This window comes from Rattus norvegicus, chromosome 10 (assembly GCF_036323735.1).
Source record: "Rattus norvegicus strain BN/NHsdMcwi chromosome 10, GRCr8, whole genome shotgun sequence".
Taxonomy (NCBI): Eukaryota; Metazoa; Chordata; class Mammalia; order Rodentia; family Muridae; genus Rattus; species Rattus norvegicus.
In genome coordinates this window covers 66,055,033-66,072,731 of record NC_086028.1, presented here as the reverse complement: position 1 = coordinate 66,072,731, position 17,699 = coordinate 66,055,033, and the positions used below count along the sequence as shown (strand labels likewise).

The window sequence follows — 17,699 nt, the reverse complement described above, 5'->3', positions numbered from 1 at the left end:
GTGGAGTCTGTCTTAGTGGGTTCTGTTGCTATAACAAGACACCACAGCTGAGCGGCTAAGCCACAGGCTGGGAAGACCCGTCACTACACTACATCATCAAATGCTGAAACTGATGCTCAACAAGGACTGAGTGTCCAAGGACACAGGGAAGAGAGAAAAATAGCTTTGGAGGTGAGGAGGGTTTCAGAGGTCCACAGGTATACACCAGCTCTTGTGTGCTTTCTATGATGGACATAGGTATTTATTTCCAATTTTTTCTCCTTTTTTTTTTTTTTTGGTTCTTTTTTTCGGAGCTGGGGATCGAACCCAGGGACCTGCGCTTCCTAGGTAAGCGCTCTACCACTGAGCTAAATCCCCAGCCCCTCCTTTTTATACTTTATTCACATAAAGTGTGCATGGACATTTTGCCTGCATATATGTCTCTGCACCACATGCATGCCTGATGTATGATGAGGCCAGAAGAGAACATTGGACCCCCTGGAACTGGAGTTACAGATGGTTGTGAGTCCCCATGTGTGTGCTGGGAATTGACCCTGTATCCTCTGGAAGGACAGCCAGTGCTCTTGATCACTGAGTCATATCTGCAGCTCCATTTTCTTTTTTTTTTTTTTTTAAGATTTCTTTTATCTTTGTGTTTATGGGTGTTTTGCCTGTGTGTGTGTGTCTGCACCATGTGTGCGCCTCATGCCCATGGAGGCCAGAAAGCAGCACCAGATCCCCTAGAACTAGAGTTAGAGTTGTCAGCCACCACGTAGGTGCTGGGACTCAAACGTGGGTCAGCTGGAAGAGCAACCAGTGCTCTCAACAGCCACCTTTCCAACACTCTTTTCCAAGTGTGTTTGTTTGTTTGTTTGTTTGTTTGTTTTTCTTGAGATGGTTTTTCTCTGTAGTCCTGGCTGTTTTGGAACTCACTCTGTAGACCAGGCTGGCCTGGAACTCAAGAGATCGACCACCTTTGCCTCCAAAGCACTGGGATTACAGGTGTGCACCACATCACCCTGTGCTTTTTCCAAGTTCTTAACCCAATGCTTCTCAACCTTCCTAATGCTGGGGCCCTTTAATACAGTTCCTCCTGCTGTGGTGACCCCCAACCATAAAAGTATTTTGTTGCTACTTCATTAATTGTAATTTTGCCTCTGTTATGAGTTATAAATATCTGAAACACAGGATCTCTGATCTGTGACTCCCAAAAGGGTCACAACCCACAGATTGAGAACCACTGTCCTAAAGTGTTACATGAACTATTTACTAACAGATTTTAAGTGGCATGTTCTGGACTGAAATGGCAAGAGCTGGAAAGCCATTTCGGGGACTCTTGCAACGTCTCTTGTGGATGTTCTAACACCAGAAGTAGAGAGAAGAAATAAGATACAAGAGATTCCTGAGCCATTCTTCATTCAAATTATCAGTTTAAAAATCATTTTCTGTGTACACTAATTAATGTTCTCCATGTAGTAATTTAAATAATTTTGTTATCCTTCCTGTGAGGCAAATTAAACCCCCATTCTCAGGTGACGAGGAAGAGAGCATTGCTAGAGCTTCCTAGCAATGTGTGTGTATGTGCACATGTGTGCATGTCCATATGCATGCCTGAATACATGCATATGTGTTAATGTTTTGTTTGTAGCCTCCTGTGTGTCCTGGATTAGATTCCATTCCTCTCCTACAGGTTGTAAAGCATCTCCACCAATGTGTGGCTGGTGGAGGCCAAGTACAAACCCATCTTATAGCACAGTAGCCAAAATGATCAGAATACAGTTGAAATTACTCATCATGCCTGAAATAATGTGCGTAGATTCAACTTGTGGGCAATGGCAGGAGAAGAATAGTGCACTCAAAATAATGAGTGCCTAATCCTTTTGCAGCTGGAAGGTCATTATTGGTAAGATAAAGAATTTCAATTCAAAGACCAATATGGGAAGCAACTTAATTAAGTTGATATTTTAAGACAAAGGAAAAATACATTTAAAATAGATTTTTAAACTAGATTCAATTAGCAAAACAATTATCTTTGTAAAATAATAATTTGATTATCTAAGACCCAATTATTTAGTAGCCTCACCTAAATCTACGGTTTTATACAATTAGAATCACTTGGGAAGCTTCCCAAATGAAATAAATCAGAATACCCCCAATGCTCCTAATGTGCAGGCACATTTGGGAACCACTGGTCCAGAGGAGCCTCAGTCAGAATAGAAGTTTGAATAGTCAAAATAGATGTGACAGGGCTTAAGCACTTGGCTTTGCATGCTTGTTCTAAAGAAGTACCCTCTTGGACCATTCGTCTTGCTTCGTGTACCCTTGTGGAGAATTTGATTATATGTTTCCCAAACCCACAACAATAAATCTGAGGCAGTAATTAAAGGAGAGCCCATCTGCCATAGGCAGGCGTGTTGCAAGCCATGAAAGCCGAAAGCACAAGGACACTCAGAAATACAGCTGACTCCCACTGGACGGCTTGGGCTTTAAAATCTCATCGAAGTGCTTTCTAGAGCTATTTCCCCAGAGCAGCCTTTTTGAAATTAAAATTCCAGTTTTCCATGGAGCTATTTTGCTAAATTCCAAGTTATAAGATAGCTCCGTTACTCAAAGAGCAGGTATGAGGATTCCATCAAGAAGACATGAGATCTAGACTAGAGCCACTGGACTCTAACTGCCTTCCCAGTAAGGAATTTGACATTCACATCAAACACGGAAAGAGCCCAATGTGGTTCCTATAAAAAAGGCCCTTTCCACACGAGGAAAAAGGACCCAAGGACGAACAGAGGAGACAATGGCAGGCCAGCTCACACTGTGCCACTCTCTGGATGGATATTACTTCATTCCTAAAGCATGCAGCCCATTTGCCATGAGAATGACGTATAGGCTGTAAACATTCTTCTTGACGGGGCCCTGGATGTCTGTCAGGATGTGTGAAATAGAAGAATCAGAAGTTGGTATTTAGTCAGTGTAGTGAGATGGGTTAGGGTTGGAAACTTACAGAGCAGTTTTTTTTTTGGAGGGCTTACATCAAGGTGTTACATCAAAGGTAGAAAGCCCTTGTTAGTGATGTAAACCCAGCCCTTTAATCAGCTCATTAGTTTTGTTGACTTGAATAATATTGATCGGAACTACTAGATTCTTAGCAAGAACTAGTGTATAAAAATCAGTTCTGGGGGCTGGAGAGATGGCTCAGCGGTTAAGAGCACCCGACTGCTCTTCCAGAGGTCCTGAGTTCAATTCCCAGCAACCACATGGTGGCTCACAACCATCTGTAAAGAGATCTGATGCCCTCTTCTGGTGTATCTGAAGACAGCTACAGTGTACTTATATATAATAAATAAATAAATCTTTTTAAAAAAAAATCAGTTCTGTTGGTTTTAAGACTGTATTTTTAATTGCCCAAGGCCCCTATTTTGTATAATAGGTTTTGTTTCACTATTAAAATGCCAGGTAGTTCATATATATATTGGTATGATTTTTGGAGAACATTGGCCAGGAGTGTGGTCCTGGGACTTCAGCATCCCTGAAGATGTATGTGTTATAAAACACACTAATTAATTTTCACCACTATAATGCTTAATTCCTAAAATATTACTTTATTCCTAAAATAATTACTTGGCTCTATTTAATTTAGGTAGAAAACATTTTCAAAATAGAGGCCTTTTTTCCCCAACCACATTTAAAAAACAATTCATCAAGAGGATTTTTTTTTGTTTAATAGGGAATTAAGTCTTAGGTATAACTATACATTCTTTCCACAATATATTTATAAAATGAGTATGTCTCTATTGGGACTGAAGTGTAGCTCTCAAAGATAGAGTTCTACATCTGATCCACAGGCAGCAGAAGGGAACCGTGTGCCATACTCAGTGTAGCTTGAGCATAAGGGACCTCAAAGCCCACCTGCACAATGACACAGATCAAGGCCAACACCTTCTAATAGTGCCACTTACAATGGCCAAGCATTCAAACACATAAATCTATGGGGGGCCATACCTATTCAAACCACCATGCATGTTTTGGTTACAATTAATGGATAATAAACTATCCCAGGGCTGGCTTAGCAGTAAAGGTGCCAGCTGTGAAAACTGACAGCCTGAGTTCAATCTTCAGAACCCGCAGGGCCATAAGTTTTCTCTGACCTCCCATAGACGCATACAAACACACAGTAGGTTAATTAAAATGCGATACAGCACTCAGGCGGCAGAGGCAACTTATCGCTTTTGAGTCTAAGGCCTGCCTGGTTTACATAGTGAGTTCCGGACCAACAGAGGCTACATAATGAAACAGTATTTTTAAAAAATTTTAACTATCTCATATGTAGAAGCAAGACATTTTATGGTTCTCATTTCTTGAGTCAGGAATCTAACAGGCAAAGCAAATGGTGTATCTCTGTTCCTCAGGATCCAGGGCCTCCAGTATCTCAGAGGTTAGGGACTCAAGTCGTTGGAGGCTCACTCATTCCAGTGGTCAGCACTTGCTGGAAGTGCGAAGTGGCACTGGAATATCTCTAAAGCCTCAAGATGCTTAGCTTCTCTAAGCACAGAGGTCCACAGGTTTCTTTTTTTAATAGTAATTCTTCTCCTCCTCTTCCTCCTCCTCCTCCTCTTCTTCCTCTTCCTCCTCCTCCCCCTCTTCCTCCTCCTCCCCCTCTTCCTCCTCCTCCTCCTCTTCCTCTTCCTCCTCCTCCTCCTCTTCCTCTTCCTCCTCCTCCTCCTCCTCCTCCTCCTTCTTTTTAACTCATAATCCTCCTGCCTTAGCCTCCTAGCTTCTTGTATTACAGACTGGTGCTACCATTCCTGGCAGTGGGCTTCAGTGGGGGCACTCGGGGAACTGTCTGTGAACTACTGTTAAAAGGCACTCGGCCTCGTGTTGGTGTATTTTATTACATAAAGGTACCTCATACCATAGCCCTCATACAAAAGAAAGAGCAATTTAATGAGAAAAGTGGTGAAGAATTTGTAAAATCATGTTTGAAATCCTCCACAGCTACCCTCTGCTTTAAAAAAAGAAAGAAAAATCACTCAAATCTCTCTGTTTAGAATGTTGCCAGGCAGTGGTGTCGCATGCCTTTAATCTCAGTACTCAAGAGGCAGAGGCAGGTGGCTCTCTAAGGCTAGCCTGATCTACAGAGTGAGTTCCTGCACAGCCAAGGCTACACAGAAAAATCCTGTATCAAAAAACAGCATACATTTCTCTGGTTGAATGCCTAGCACTCGATTTTTCAAAAAACATAAGGTTGGTACTGTAGTCCCATGTAGTTCAGTAACACAGCACTCGCCTACTATACATATGGCTCAACGCTCAGAACCAAGTGTGTGTGAATGTGAGAGAGACAGTGTGTATGTGTATGAATGTGTTCTTTCCCTCCCAAGATTCCCCCCAAAGTCCTGTCCCCTGATATTATAAGGTTTCAAGCCTAGATCTTAATCATTTAATTCAGTCCAGGTTCCACTCCCTAAGTAGCATTCCTTCCATTTTAAGATCAGTGAACTAAACAGAAGTTGTCCATGGACTGTGAGGAAGTGACCCCATGGACACCCATTCAAGGGGAAGCAGATGGAGGGTTCATTGTCCATGGCCATCTGTGTTTGCAGCTCACCCTCATAACCTTCTACCCACAAAAACGAGGGGTTCAGAAGTGTCTGCGCGTTGTGTGGTTTCTATCCCTTTAGTGCTGTCTGAAATCTAAGTCCACTCCTGTGAGTCATGATAGAGCCACTGTGCATGGCCTACTCTGTCAGAGAGACAGGAACACAGCCAGCAATCTGCTAAATTAGCTGCTCCATGTTTAAACTCCTTGTGCTGCTGTGAGCAAGGTCCTTGAGAACCCTGGTGTCAATAGAGAGAATTCACAAGACATGCCCTGAAGACCTTTACAGCGTCTTTCATGTCTGGAAGACTCTTTGAAGCAATGCTTTAGATGTTTCTGAGGTTGCGACAATGGATCTTACAATCCTCCTCTGGATTTGATCCATTGCCCTGAAACCATTTCTTAATTGAAGAATCATTTGCCATCTGGAGAAGCTTCGAATAAGGAACAGTTGTATTTTGAAGCCCAGCAGTTGCGGGCTTCTTTCTATTTCCTCTAAATACTGCATGAAAGATGAACAGTTCTTTATTAGGATCTCCTGTTTCCTCTTACATTTTTTCATAGCAGGAAGTCAGCCGGCATTCCCTCCACTCTGTCTAAACCCTCCTTATCTGGACCATCACCCGTGCTAGCTGCATTCTCTATCCCCACCACCTCACTGAGGCCAGTGTTGTCACATCCTGCCCCTTCCTAACCACAATGCCTTTTGATTCTGGTCTGAGGGCTTGTTTTCCTTCCCTCCCTTGCAGCCTCCACTTCACACCTCCTAGAAACTCATCAGAGTCCCCCAGGAGGCTTCTCTTCCACCTCCTACTCACTTCCCAAAGCCTATGCCAACTGTGTTAGCGCTGTTACAGTGGCATCCCCTCTTCTCTCCGCATTTCTATTCCAGTGACTGTTGCTAGGTAACAAAGCAACCCAGACCCAGGAGAAATAAATAATTAAATCACCATCTTATCATGCTCACAGATTCCTTGGACTGAGTTTGGAGGGTCGGTGGGGCCGGTTCCCCTCTGCTGCATAGTGCCTTGGGCTTTAGTTGGGAAATGCTAAGGCCGCTTCTCAGCAGCTTCTGTGCACTGAGAGCCACTTGCCCCTGTGAGATCCACGCGGGACTGGACCCCTGTTGTGACCATCTATAAGGATAGAAACTTAAAGTATGTGGCTGGAGGTGGAGCGGTTGGGAAGTGATTGTGACTGGATAAGGTTTTCAAAGTAGAGACCTTGTTGAAGACTGGTGGCTATATTGGAAGAAAAAGAGACCAAAGAACTCACACATACACTACAAGATATCCTGCCCCACATCTGGATTCTGTTAGCAAAGGGGATGTCTCTACATATGTCCCTCAGCCATACACCAGAGTTGTCTGCCACAGTTAACCTTGTTCCATCACCATTTGCCTGTGGTACTGTGACATGTTATTACAATAGAGAAAAGATTAAGATAAACACGGGTGTGAAACACTGAAGCCCTCGTGTTTGTCTGACCCAGTACCAGTGCTGCTGACCCAGAATGTCTGTGCTCTGTAAGACTTGGCTTCCTCTCAACGTGGTAACCTGGGGACAGTCAGCTTGCTTAGACAGTGGCTCGGGGCACGAGTACTTAGTTGTTTACAAGAAGATCAACTCTCAGTTATCCTAAGCAGTGTGATATGTCCATGATGAGACAGTACCGATCGGATTTGGGATTTAAATCTTACTGAGACAGGACGGCAGGAGCAAGAGGAGTGAGAGTCGGGAGAAAAGGAGGAAAAGGGGAGAGAGAGCGAGATGGGAGGTCACACAGAATCCTGTGAAGAGCCAGCCCAACTGTCTTCCAAGTGTCGGATGAAAGACAGAATGAACAGAACGTTCTCCATTGAGAAGTAGCCAAATCAATTTGCTGAGATCAAAAGAGCATAATTGTTAAAGCCCTGCAGTCAAACTGAAGAAATGAAGTAGAGAATAGGAAATTCAAGAGACAGTGTATATTTCAGAATACAAGCAGGACCTGGAGAAACTCCAGGGCCACTTCAATTTCATCAACACCCACATCTCTCTGGAGGGCAGAAATGCGCAAGTTACTGTGGTCCTCTGGGGTGTGTGCTGAGAGGACTGTAGCCAGCTGAGAGATGTCCTCCCAATGAGAGGACCACAGAGCAAATCTGGAACAGTCACTCCCCCACCCCCTCAAAGGGAATCAAGACACAGTGATGGCCCAGGAAGTTCTCTGTGGTCCCTGAGGAGAGAATGTGTTAATGTGACCCAGCCTATCATGTTATTTAGTCTTTTGTCATGAAGCACCTGAGCCTTTACCTGTGAGTCATGTGCTTCAGAAAGCTGCAGTTTCTTGGAGCTCACTCACAGAATTCTTAGTTTTACAGCTGTTATTTCTAGGACCCACAGTTTTGTCTGACATGCACATGGGGATACAATCAGGTTGAGGTATAAAGACATGGAAGGGAAAGGGGACTGTGAAAGAAAACAGACAAACACAGTGACAGTTACAGTGACCCTCGCCAGACTATGTCCCCTGCCTGCTACAGCAACCAACAAGCTTAAATTGCAAACTTAAATTTCAAGCTTTAATTTCAAGCACTTTTGGTGGTTGTGAATGTTTGAACCCAGGACCTCAAGCGTGCAAGGCAAGTGCCCAGTCACTGCATGGCGCACTAAGGCCAAAGGTAATTGTGGGAAAAAAGAAGCTGCATTCTGTTGCTGTAAGAATTTAAATAGCTTCTTTAAGACCACCAGCATAATCACCTCTAAAAATTAGAATTTGCCAGAGATTAGCACAGCTCTCAGAACTCATCTGAGAATTCCTTGTACAATAGTTAGCAAGAAACTCAGGACTGATCAAAATGCAGAGAATATGTGTTAGTGGAGCGCTCAGCCACTGATGGGACAGCACCCCCTGCCAAGGCTCAGGTCACTATAGAAGAGGAAGCAGAAAGATTGGAAGAACCAGAGGTCAGGGAGGAGCGGAGCATGTCTCCTAGATAAGAGAGGACTGTGGCACTCGTGAACTTACACAGCCGTGGTCAGCATTCTGACCCGGAGGGAGGAGGACTGTGAACCCCCATCCTAACTGAAGAGCGATTTACAGATTCTGACAGCTTCAGGGGAAGGAGAGACAGTCCTTAAGGGTGTGTTGCCTGGAAGGTTGACCCTATCCAATGGATGGCCCCACACCTATCAGTGTATGGTCAGCACAAATTGAACTCAGTGGAGAATTTTTATAAAAAAGGACCTGAAGCAGAGAAAGGTAGAGAGGTCGGAAGAGGAGTGAGGGTAAAGATGACTAAACTGTTTTATCAAATTTCAAAGAACTAATACAAATATTCTAAATTAGTTTCTCCATGTATGTGCTTATTTTCTATACTGAGGATTGGGCATACGGCCTTACATATGCTAAGCAAGCGTTCTCCCACCAAACTACATTCCCAGGCTTGCATTTGTTTGTTTGTTTGTGATTTTATTTTGAGACAGGGTCTACCAGGCCCTTCTGAAGATCAATATTTTTTTAAAAAAAAATCTTTGTCTATAAATAGAGGATAGGGCGATCGTTCAATATTACTACAGTGGACCCCTGGATTTAACAGTCTAAGTAATCATCTTTGTAGCCCATATGAGGTTTTTTTTAATTTATTTATTTATTATATATAAGTACACTGTAGCTTTCTTCAGACACACCTGAAGAGGGCATCAGATCCCATTACAGATGGTTGTGAGCCACCATGTGGTTGCTGGGAATTGAACTCAGGACCTCTGGAAGAGCAGTCAGTGCTCTTAACCACTGAGCCATCTCTCCAGCCCTCATATGAATTTTTAAAGCTGGGCACAGCAGCTAGAGCATCTGTAGTCTGCTGCTCTATGCACTGGAGGAGGGGGACTGTTACAGGTCTGAGCTTGGCTACACTACAGAGTGAGACTATTTCATGCTCACCCACCCACCCATCCTCAAAACACTAAATCCCCAAAGTCCCCAAATCACAGTTCCATCCAGATCCAGAGCTAAGACTGAAAGCGAAGAACAGCCAGGAGAGCGCACTGGTGCGCAGGTTTATTTCCCATCTTAATGTTGGTGTCAGAATCTCCCATCTGTATGCTTGAGGATCTATGAATGTTACTACATGTTACATACAACACACACGCAAATTGTATTCTAACTTGTACTTCAGGTTTAGAATATACCAAACGTACAAAATACATTCTGGCATTTTCAGACATGTGCTTGGATGATATTCATTTGCCTCTCTCCTCTCCTGCCTTCCCCTCTCCCTCCCACCACTCCCCTTTGTTTCCTGACTGGTCCCCCCACAATTTTCATATCATACATATCTAGATTCCACATATGGGAGAGATCTAGGGTTCTATATATAAGAGAAAAATGCAATCTTTGCCTTCTTTAATCTGCCTTGCTTAACATAATCATCTCCAGGCCTGATCACTTTTCTGAAAGAGACATAACAAGCAAAATTCCACTGAGTAGATCTGCCACCTTTTAGCCCATCTGTCTGCTGATGGGGATCTAGGCTGGCTCCACAGCTTGGCTGCTGTGGACAGTGCCACGGTGAACCTGGCTGTGCAGGTATCTGCCATGTCTCTCTCCTTCAGGTATGCGCCTGGAGTACTGTTGCTGAATTATTTGGTAGTTCTCTTTTGTTCTTTTGGGAAATCTCCATTTTGATTTCTATAATAGCAATACATTTACATTCCTACCAGCAGTTAAATGCCTAACTTTTTTTAATGAGTCTATGCACATATGTATGCAGTACCCTTGCAGGCCAGAAGGAGGCATTGGGTCCTCTGGGGCTGGAGTTGCAGAGAGTTCTGAGCCACCATGGCCCTCTAGAAGAGCAGCCAGTACTCCTACCTGACGAGCCACCTCTGCAGCCCCTATACCTCAATTTCTAAAAATCCTGTTAAGGGTGTATAGAAGTGGGGTTATGTTTCTAATTTCCAATCCATTATTTCTTTTACCTGCTATTTATAAAAATAAGATATAGGTGGCATATGTTTATAGGTTAAAAATACAGACTAATACATTACAGACTAAAAGAATGGCTCAGAGGTTAAGAATGCATACTGCTCTTCCAGAGGACCCAAATTTCTGTTCCCAGTACCCCCATAATATACTTCACACCTACCTGTAACTCCAGCTCCAAGAGGTTCTCTTCTGACCTCCAAAGGCACCTATGTGTATGTGTTATGGATACATACACACATACATGAACTCCTTTTGGTTTAGTTATATTAAAAGATCCAGGTAGAGTTCTCCACAGTCAACCAGATCTGAGGCCTTTCATACTCTAATTCCAAGGAAGGCAGATGTGTTTTCTCCTCTGTCTACAGCACTTTATTGCCAAAGACTACCAAGTAGTTAGGAAAAGCTATACCAATAAGAAGGACGAGCTAGTAATAAATACTTGCTGTAGAAAGGGTGTCATTTGTACACATGAGGAATCATGAAATAAAAATGACGCATATCTACAATTGTATGCTTGCTTGCCTTAAAGAATTGAAAGCTATCCAGTCAGAGCTCAAGGAATGCCCCTCTAGTTAGACAAGCATAGGCCATGCAGATAGCAGAAAGATGTGGCCTCCTCATCAACTGAGTTTTACTGATGCTTTCCTAATGCAAGCCAACCTTTCAGTTGTGGATTCAACTTGATTATTTGGGTTTTTCCATTTATACTCATGATATTCACATCGGATTGTTGGGGTTCAGGGGCACTCATATAAGACCATAAGAGAGAGCATGAAACATCAAATCTTGCTATCAGAATTAAATAATTAAATAATCAGGATGGCTTCCACATTTTTCCACGTGATAGAACTTTCCAAGTCCTGTAAGAATCATCATCCCGTCCTGAGAGCGCCTGTGATCCCAGCATTTGGAGGCGCTGAGGCACAAGAATAAAGTAGAGCCCCGTGCCGCTGGCCCGAGAGCTGGCAGCACAGGAGGTTGAGCCCCAGGAAACTGCATGGACATCTGAGATCGCGCAAGGCTGAAGTGGGTTTCACAGACAGATCCCTCCCAACCCACAGCCTTCCTACTCACCAGGTGGCCTCCCAGAACAGGAGACTTTCTCTCCTGTTCTTTGTCTGCCTCCAGACAGGAGGACCTAATCTTTCCCTGTGTCGTGGAGCAAGCTCAGTGCTTCAGTCTCTCTCTTGAGAACCAGGACTCGACACACAGTAATACCTAAACACACAGAGAAGGAACGAATTCCCACTTGCAGAGGTGCAGCTCTCCTCAGAGAAAAATAGGGAAGGAGGCGGGGGTGGGGGGAGCTCTGATGGGGAAGGGAGGGCATTCTGGGAAGTGGTCCTCTGTGTGAGCACAAGGGGGGGCCCCCAGCAGCATGCTGCCTCAGCTGCTCTTGCCAGCCCCTGTACTCGCAGGGCCTGGAAATCGCTGGCGGTTACTGCTGCTCCAGTTCTCATTTTATTAGGTTTTAATCAAGCTTTCCTGTGAAGTGCTACACAAATTCAATTTTGGATCTCACAAATAAAGTAATCAAATGAGAGTGAGGCATCATAGGCATAAAATATTTTTCAAGGGGCTGGGGATTTAGCTCAGTGGTAGAGCGCTTACCTAGGAAGCGCAAGGCCCTGGGTTCGATCCCCAGCTCCGAAAAAAAGAACCAAAAAAAAAAAAAAAAAAAAATATTTTTCAAATGAAAATGATATTTTTAACTTAATCATACAAAAATCATCTGGATGCAGTATGTCTAAGTGGCAGAGAAATTGCTATACTGCCTTACCCCTAGCCTCAGACAGCCATTTGTACTGGAGTTAGTGAAGGACTTCCAGTTATTTAACTGTTTGCCCTGCTCTCCATCAAACACTGACCTGACATTTGTTAAAATGCCCCACCACCAGGGCATGGTGGAATGGCTCCGTGGGTAAAGGAACTGGCCACCAAGCCAACGGCCTAAGCTCTATCCCTGACATGCACACGGTGGAAGGAGAGATCCAACCCCCACCCGTTGACTTCTGACCTCCACACATAAACTGTGTGGCCGTGGGTGCCCACACACACACTAAATAAGCAAATAAAATCTACCTGAGAGCTCACCTCATATGAATACATTTTCATGAAGTACAATTTGTGAATCTTACATTCACTTATGTGTGGTATTTGGAAAAGCTTCGTGTGATATGACTGAGGGTATAGCCCCGTGGTAGAGTACTTGCTAGCAGGCTGAGGACTCTGAGATGGATCCCAGCACTTAAAGAAAGGAGGGAAGGAGGGAGGGAGGGAGGGAGGAAGGAAGAAAGAAAGGAAGGAGAAAAGCAAAGCAAAAAGAAAGAATTTAAACTGGGTATGATAGGGAAAAATACCTGCAAGTGTGAGTCAGTTCGTAGCCTGATTTCGGGTCTCTGGGTCAACACATCACCTGAGCACCTTGAACGCTGCTTTCCTCCTCTGTAAACCGGAGGATTCTCCCTAGCCTTCCAGATCTACGACTGAAGAGCCTTCTGTGCCTCGATATCCTCCAGCATCTGCTGCACTGACTCCCCTGACAGTGAGGTTTCTTTCTTTGCTAGATCCAGCCCTGGTGCCAGCACACACACTGTCACAGCTGCCGGGTCCCTGCTAGCTGCTCACTCACTGATGGCACCAGTGGCAGTGAGGGGTGGCACATCAGCATTGCCTGCAGTGGGAAATGCTGTGAGTCTTAAGACATTGTAGTAAACACTACAGTGGTCAGGGCACAAAGTGACTCCATCATGCTAGAAAACTTAGAAGTGAAGTCGTGTGTGTGACCACTGGAGACTGACTGCTTGCACTGAACACAACGCCTTTGATGTTTACGCTTGATATAGAATCATCTGCACCATCAGTTTGTTCTTCCTCAATGCTCAGCATTGTTTATAGACGTGTCTTGGTTTGTTTATCCATTCACCTATTAATAGGCATTTGATTACATTTGTTGGAGTCATTATAGGGCTACTACAAGCAATCCTGTATGTAATTTTTGTATTAACAAAGGTTTGAGGTTTTGTGGCGGTGTGGGTATGTGTCTGTCTGTCTGTCTGTCTGTGTCTATGTGTGTGTTCTGATTTTTCTCAGGCAGGTTTGTGGTCTATATCTCATTATGAGTTTTATTTGTATCTTCTAAAAAAGTTAAACACCTCTCCATGTTCACTTGTTGTTCATATGCTTTCTTTGATGCAGTAATTTTTTTGGGGGGGTGCAGTAATTTTTTTTTTATTCTTTTTTTCAGAGCTGGGGACCGAACCCAGGGCGTTGCGCTTGCTAGGCAAGCGCTCTACCACTGAGCTAAATCCCCAACCCCGGTGCAGTAATTTCTTATCATTAGTTTTCTTCTAGAAGTCTAATAGTTAGCATTCTATGTTTAGACCTCTGGTCCCTCTTGAATTGAGTTGGGAGGGCTGAGACTTGAATGAACACTTGTTTCTGTTGAAATATAGATGCCCAAATATCCCAGGTTGTCCAGATTGTCTGTTCTCTGCTGAGTCACCTTTGCACCTTTGTGGGCGAGGCACTGGTCATAGTTGTGTGACTGTATTTCTGATCTTAGTTTTCACCTCTTCACAGATTATGTTGTCCTGGTGACTTCTGCTCTGTAGTTACCATTAAAGTCAGCGACATAGTCTTCCAACCTTGCTTTTCTTTTTCAAAATTGCTGTGCCTGCTTTCGCTCCCTCGCCTTTCCACATGCACTGCAGGGTCAGCTTTTTGATGTTTAACCAAACATTTTGTCCGACATTTATTACATCTGTAAATCAGTTTATAGAAAATTGGGATCTAAACAGTACTAAATTTTCCAGTCCCTAATTGCATTTTCTTTTCATTTTTTAGGGTCTTTTTTCATCTGTATTGTAATTTGACTTTATCAGTATTTAGTAGTTTGCAATATGTAGGTCCTAACAAACACTTTTTTAGATTTCTAAATATTTTAGCTTTTAAAAAGTCATTGTAGGGCCAGGTATTTTATTTTTGTTTTGTTTTATTTTTGCTTCATTGTGTATTTTTCAGATATGTTATTAAGTTCAGTTTGCTGATGGTTTTATGTCCTAGTTCATAGAGAACATCAGTTTATTATTTTCTTATGCTATCTATTATTGTGTGTCAGAACGATGATTCTTAAAATGAGTTAGATGTGTTCCCTTCTATTTTTTCGAAGAGATATGGAGAATTGATGGTATTTCTTTAGATGTATGGGATAGTTCACCAATGAAATCATCTGGGCCTAGGATTTTTCTGGAAATATTTAGGAGATTTAATCTCTTCAATAGATACAGACCAGTCAGACTATTTGGAGAAGAGAGGGGGATTCAGTGCTTTCAAGGAATTGTTTGGTTTGAGTTGCTGAGTACTCTGGACCCAGAGATGGTCAAATAATCCCTTTTTATATTGACGTCATTGTGGTCTGTGCTGATAGACCCCCTTATGTTCCTAACCCTGGCAATAATGTCTCTCCACCTTTGTCTCTTAAGCTAGAAGCTTGCCAGTTTTATTCATCTTCTGAAAGAATCGTCATCTTGTTACCTTGATTTCCAATCACATTATTTCTTACCTTTATTGTTTTTTGTTTTTGTCTCCTTATTCCATGAAACTTGATAAAGGCGAACGTCCTCAGCATGTTGCCATAGCCGGATTTAACCCGTCCTTCCAGGGATAGCTAACGCCCTGTGTGCCCCTCTTTGCAGTTGACTGGCCTGAGTGTGTCCAATGGAAAGGACCAGCTTGTAGTGTTCCACACAAAAGACAACAAAGACCTCATCGTCTGCCTCTTCAGCAAACAGCCGACCCATGAGAGCCGGATTGGAGAACTTGTTGGAGTCCTGGTGAATCATTTCAAGAGGTAAAATTTTATTTTTGTAGCTAAAAGACAAGTTTTAAATACACGAAATGTTTGATCACACTTAACCACTGAACTTGGCTCATGCCAATGTGAATATACTGTTGTTTTCCTCCACAAGGACAAACTAAAGCATCTTTTTCACAGAAGGTAAAATTAGCATCCAGACTTATTTCAAGACTAGGATACTTTTCCAGTATCTAGCTTTGTCAACAATGAGAGATTTCCCTTGTGGTTATTTCATTGCTGCCAATCCAAATGTAATGTAATTCAATCCAAACAATGGAAGAAATTACTTTATATTCTTATGGCCACCATTGCACATTTATCCCAAATATGATCAGTTAGTGTGTCTGCCATGGCTATAAACCAGTTAGAAGGCAGACTTAAGATAGCATGAGGGTTCATAGAGGTTGAGGAAATTCCCAGGACAGGGGGAAATTGTTATAGAGTCAGTCAGGACAGAAAACAGCATATTCTGAGAAAGTCATTTTAAAGCAGGATGGCATCTGGGGGAAAGGGCACGGGAAGTTGGAACAATCATATAGGCTGGAGAGATGGCTCAGCAGTGAAGCGCACTGGCTACTCTTCCAGAGGACACAGGTTCAGTTCTCAGCCCCCAGAGGCTTACAACCATTCGTAACTCCAATTCCAGGAGATCTGACACCTTCTGGCCTGTGTGGGCAATACACACTTTTATAGTGCAAAGACATACAATGCAGGCAAAACACTCATCACATACACATAAAAATAATAAAATTAAAATTATAGATATGGACCACAGGACACTTCCCCTCCCCCAGTGGTAGGAACGAGTCAGTAAATACTTTTAAACAGAGAAGTCGTTTATCAAGTTATTTGTTGAAATGTTGGAGATGAAGTTTTCTTTGCTGTAAGTGGTCATGGAGTATTGGGGCGGTGTCCCCTCCTGAGTTTATGTTCTCATCATGGTGTGCTTTCCCCCCAACCCCGCCCCACCCCATCTTGATGTGAAAATGAACAAGGTCATGCTATGAAATCAATGGTGGCAAATGGTACAGGTGGCAGTTCCTTTTCTTCCTGAAAGACATTTCCATGTTCTTAGAAATGCTCAGAGCTCCCTGCTGGTGTTATACCCATGTCCACAGAGTCTACTGTCATTATTTTGCTGATAAATGTATATGGTATAATGTAAACAGTCTTGGTTTGTTTTCTATTCTAAATCAAAATGAATCTTTATATATTTATATGTCTTATAAATTATGCTTAGTGGTCACCTGGTAGGCTTTATGATGGTTCATCCATATTGTCTGCTTGACTGGACTGAGGGATTGATCCCCAAGACTTCAGTAAAGCCCTCTGCTGAGTGTCTGTGGGAGCATTCCCAGAGACAGTTATCGTGTGTGGCAGTAGCTGAGAAGGAAGGGCCTGGCCCTTCCTTGTGTTGGTGGCACCAGGCTGGGGTCCCAGATTGATTTCTTGCATCTGCCCAACATCTGTAAAGCTAAGCCTTCAAAGGGTTCGGAATGAAAGGTTGTGATGGAGGCGTCTGCAGTAAATATCCCTAACTCGAATGAGCAAGCATGTCTTCCTGTAAATATTTAGCCATGCCAGGGTATGGACAATAGAATGAACATAGCTTGTTGTCGGAGTTGAGACTTGTACTATTGAGTACAGTTGTCTTGCCTGAGGGATTGAAGTGTCCCTGTCTCCGTCTTAGTTCTTGTTTAGTAAATCCCAGCTGGCAGTAAAGGTCTCTTCCCCCCCCCCCCAGCCCTGCCAGGAGGGCCCTGGAACCCAGCTGTGGCTCTCCTGCAGTGTGCAGATTGTTCCGAGGTGTAGGCCTCCTACTTCTAACTGTCTCTGAGTTAATCAAGGGACAGGGATTGGGTTCTTTACAACTCTTTATCTTTAGATTTTCCCTAAGCACATTCTGAGACGTTTTAAAGTCAGAAGTCGGAGGGAACATGGTTCGAAACTGCACGGCAGTCAGCCCATAGGGCAGTGAGGCTGTATGTACCCTGAGAACACAGGAGGCAAGTCCGCTTGGAAGCTCAGCTCTACCTGTGTACTCACCAGACTGCAGGAGAGAAAAGTACTTCCGATAGAAGACAAAACTACGGTTTCATAAGATGCTGTACCTCCCACTATCGGGTAACACCCAAAATGAGTAAGCGCAGGGCTGGGAAAAGGGAAGAAACAAAAGCAGACTGATAGCTGCAGATCAGAGCTGAACAGAAGTGGTCACAGGGCCACCATACAGCAGGCCTGTGACCTACAAGTCATACAGAGCCCAGTGACAAAGAACACATACTGCTGAGGGAAGG

General features: G+C 43.4%; 1 protein-coding gene across 3 annotated transcripts in view; it reads left to right on the top strand.

Annotated features, from left to right (window-relative positions):
• Window positions 1–17,699, top strand: part of Myo1d (myosin ID) — a 276,639-nt gene that overhangs the window by 190,807 nt on the left and 68,133 nt on the right. For all 3 annotated transcript variants that reach the window (NM_012983.2, XM_063268469.1, XM_063268468.1), the window contains 1 exon segment: window positions 15,242–15,396. In NM_012983.2, coding sequence (NP_037115.2) covers window positions 15,242–15,396 — 155 coding nt within the window.